Below are 2,806 nucleotides of genomic sequence, written 5' to 3' on the forward strand. Positions count from 1 at the left end.
AAAAGCAGTGACGCGCAAACAAAAGAAAGAAACGCAAAAGGGAGAAAGTATTGCAAAAAAAAAGCAACATAAAATGTGAAACGCAAAGAAAAGAAAGAAACGCAAAAGAGGGAAAGTATTGCAGAAACAAATTAGGAACGTAAAATGCAAAATGCTAATCTTATATTTGCGATATTATTTTTTTTCGTCACCATTAAAGACCCTAATTTGACTCCATAAAGTATCACCCCAAAAATTAATTCAAGGATTTTACTTACTTCAGTATTGAGAGATGTGCATCCAGAAAAGTTCCCAGGTCGAATGAATTCATGACTTGATGGTCCGACCTTCTTACACATTTTACCATACAATGGCATTGCAAGGCTAAACAATAAGACCTAATGGCTATGTAAATGTGGTTTTACAGGATTTTCTTTTGCAGGTTTGTTTTTGGTAGAGCTAAAAGTGATGTTGTAATTTTGCAACAAGGGGCCTTACAGGGTTCAGGCCAGGATGTAGCTAGATGGTAGCCTTTGTAGTCAGGGAGAAATGGGAAAATAATGAATTGCTTAAGATTACAGATTAACCAGGGCTGATTCAGTGCTGTTTACATATTTTCATGTGAGTGAGTAGTGTCTCATCTAAAAATCTCATTAGCTTGCACCCTCTATGACAGGTCTTGGTGACCAGGGGGGAGTTTTCTGGCAGCGCCCTTGTTCACCCCTCTGGTCCTGGTGTCCACGGGGGAGTTTTCAGTGTTTGAACTGGCATCCCCCTTGTTCACTCTGCTGGTCCTGCACACCCTACAGTTTGGAAGCCTCAGCTCTAGATGGACTCAGTTTTGATGGACATTACACCAAAGATCTGTGGCACTACGTGAGACACTTGTGTTGTCTCTGTAGGACGTGAATGCATATAAAGGCGTAAGTGCTCCAATGTAGACTCCATTCTTTACCAGTTATGATGTCATCTACAAGGCTAAGGCTTATACATCAAAGGTAGGTCAAAACATAGGAACAAGTAACCAAATATATTTGCTTAGTACAAATTTTTGTTTAAAATATTTTAAAGTTTTTAAATAAAAAAAGTACATCTCAGTCAGTAATATATTTTAGCATTACACTTTTTGAGTATTAATATTATTATTATTATCAATAATAATAATAATAATAATAATAATAATAATAATAAACAATAAAGCAATAATTATGATCCAGATTTGATTTTCATTCATACATTCATTCATTCATTCATTTGTCCAACAGATTTTAATGGAGATGCTAATTTCCAATGAAACATTTAATTTCGTCCTTCAGATTGCCAAATTTGATGTCTCTCCTGATCTTGTATATCCTGTCTTCCTGACTGGAGTTTTGATCTACTTGTTTTCAGTGTTATGTAATGGAATAATTCTAACACTCATTGTGACACAACGGAGTCTTCATAAGCCAATGTTCTACATTATGTTCAGTCTCCCTCTAGCAGACATATTAGGAATCACTGCTCTCCTTCCCAGACTGTTAATTGATATTGTAACTCAATCAAATGTTGTCTATTACCCAACATGTGTCTTACAGGGTTTTATTCTGCATACATATGCAACTAGTGTAGTTTTTATCCTGGCAGCAATGGCATTTGACCGCTATATAGCAATATGCAAGCCACTCAGATATCACACTATAATGACACCCTTCACAGTTGGAGGTGTTATAGCTTTGGCTTGGGGTCTTGGTCTTGCCTTAGTAATAGTGATGTTTGCTCTTCAGGCCAGACTACCCAAATGCAAGACATTTATTATTAATGTATTCTGTGATAATATGTCCTTGGTCCGGCTCTCATGTGCAGGTGATATCACAGTAAACAATATATATGGTTTAGTTTTTACAGGATTTATGCAGGCTATTAGTGTGAGTGTTCAGTTATTCTCCTATGTACAAATACTCAAAAACTGCCTTTCACACTCTCAATCTGATGCTAAAAGTAAGGCTATAAATACTTGTTCAGCACAGATAATTATATTTGTTCTGTTTGAAATATTCGGTACCACTGCGATACTTTCATATCGTTTCCAAAATATATCTCCAAATACACAAAAACTGTGTGGTATAATGACTTTCACAGTCCCTCCAGTTGCCAATCCAATTATATATGGAATGAAAACAAAAGACATTAGAAATACATTTTTTAAGGTCTTGAAAAAAATAAAGGGCAAATTCACATAAAAGGCTTTGGACTTAACATAAAAACACTGTCTTCAAATGCATCATCAAATGACATTAAACAACATTAAATAATTGTTATTTATTATATAAATATAAAATATAAATATAATTATCTATACAAGAAAGTGTTTGCCTTCATTTAAATTATTCAAACTATTTAATAATACATGATATATAAAGTATATTAAAGTAAAAATTATTTGAAAATTAAATGTTATGTACCTCCTACATGTCACGTTGAGGACCCCGGCCCCTCCCTTTTGGGCGTGTGTTTACGTAGTCTACGTGCATCGTCTGCGTCTGTGGATATTCCGTGGTTATGGTTATGTCATGTGATAATCCGTCTCACCTGTGAATCGTCTCGTAATCACATGGGGTTAATGTGGTTTGTCTATTTAATGTGCGCTCGCGCAGTGTCCTGTGCTCGTCGTTGTCTATAGTCTGCACGTTGTGTGCCTGTGAATGTTTTCTGTGCGCAGTTGCGCAATATTCGTGAATAAAAACCGTGTCGTTTGGATCGGAGACCTGGACTCGTGTCTCGTCCTTGCTCCAGCACCCCAGCGTCACACTACATATAATTTTTAATTCCTTTTCATAACATTGTG

At 36.0% G+C, this 2,806-nt stretch overlaps 1 protein-coding gene across 1 annotated transcript; it reads left to right on the plus strand.

The window, feature by feature from the left end:
* Nucleotides 1-1,250: 1,250 nt before the first annotated feature.
* Nucleotides 1,251-2,201, plus strand: LOC143478291 (olfactory receptor 52B2-like). Its single transcript, XM_076977255.1, has one exon. The coding sequence runs from the start codon at nucleotides 1,251-1,253 to the stop codon at nucleotides 2,199-2,201; it is 951 nt and encodes a 316-aa protein (XP_076833370.1).
* The last annotated feature ends 605 nt before the right edge of the window (nucleotides 2,202-2,806 follow it).

Source organism: Brachyhypopomus gauderio, chromosome 16 (genome assembly GCF_052324685.1).
Source record: "Brachyhypopomus gauderio isolate BG-103 chromosome 16, BGAUD_0.2, whole genome shotgun sequence".
NCBI classification, from domain to species: domain Eukaryota; kingdom Metazoa; phylum Chordata; class Actinopteri; order Gymnotiformes; family Hypopomidae; genus Brachyhypopomus; species Brachyhypopomus gauderio.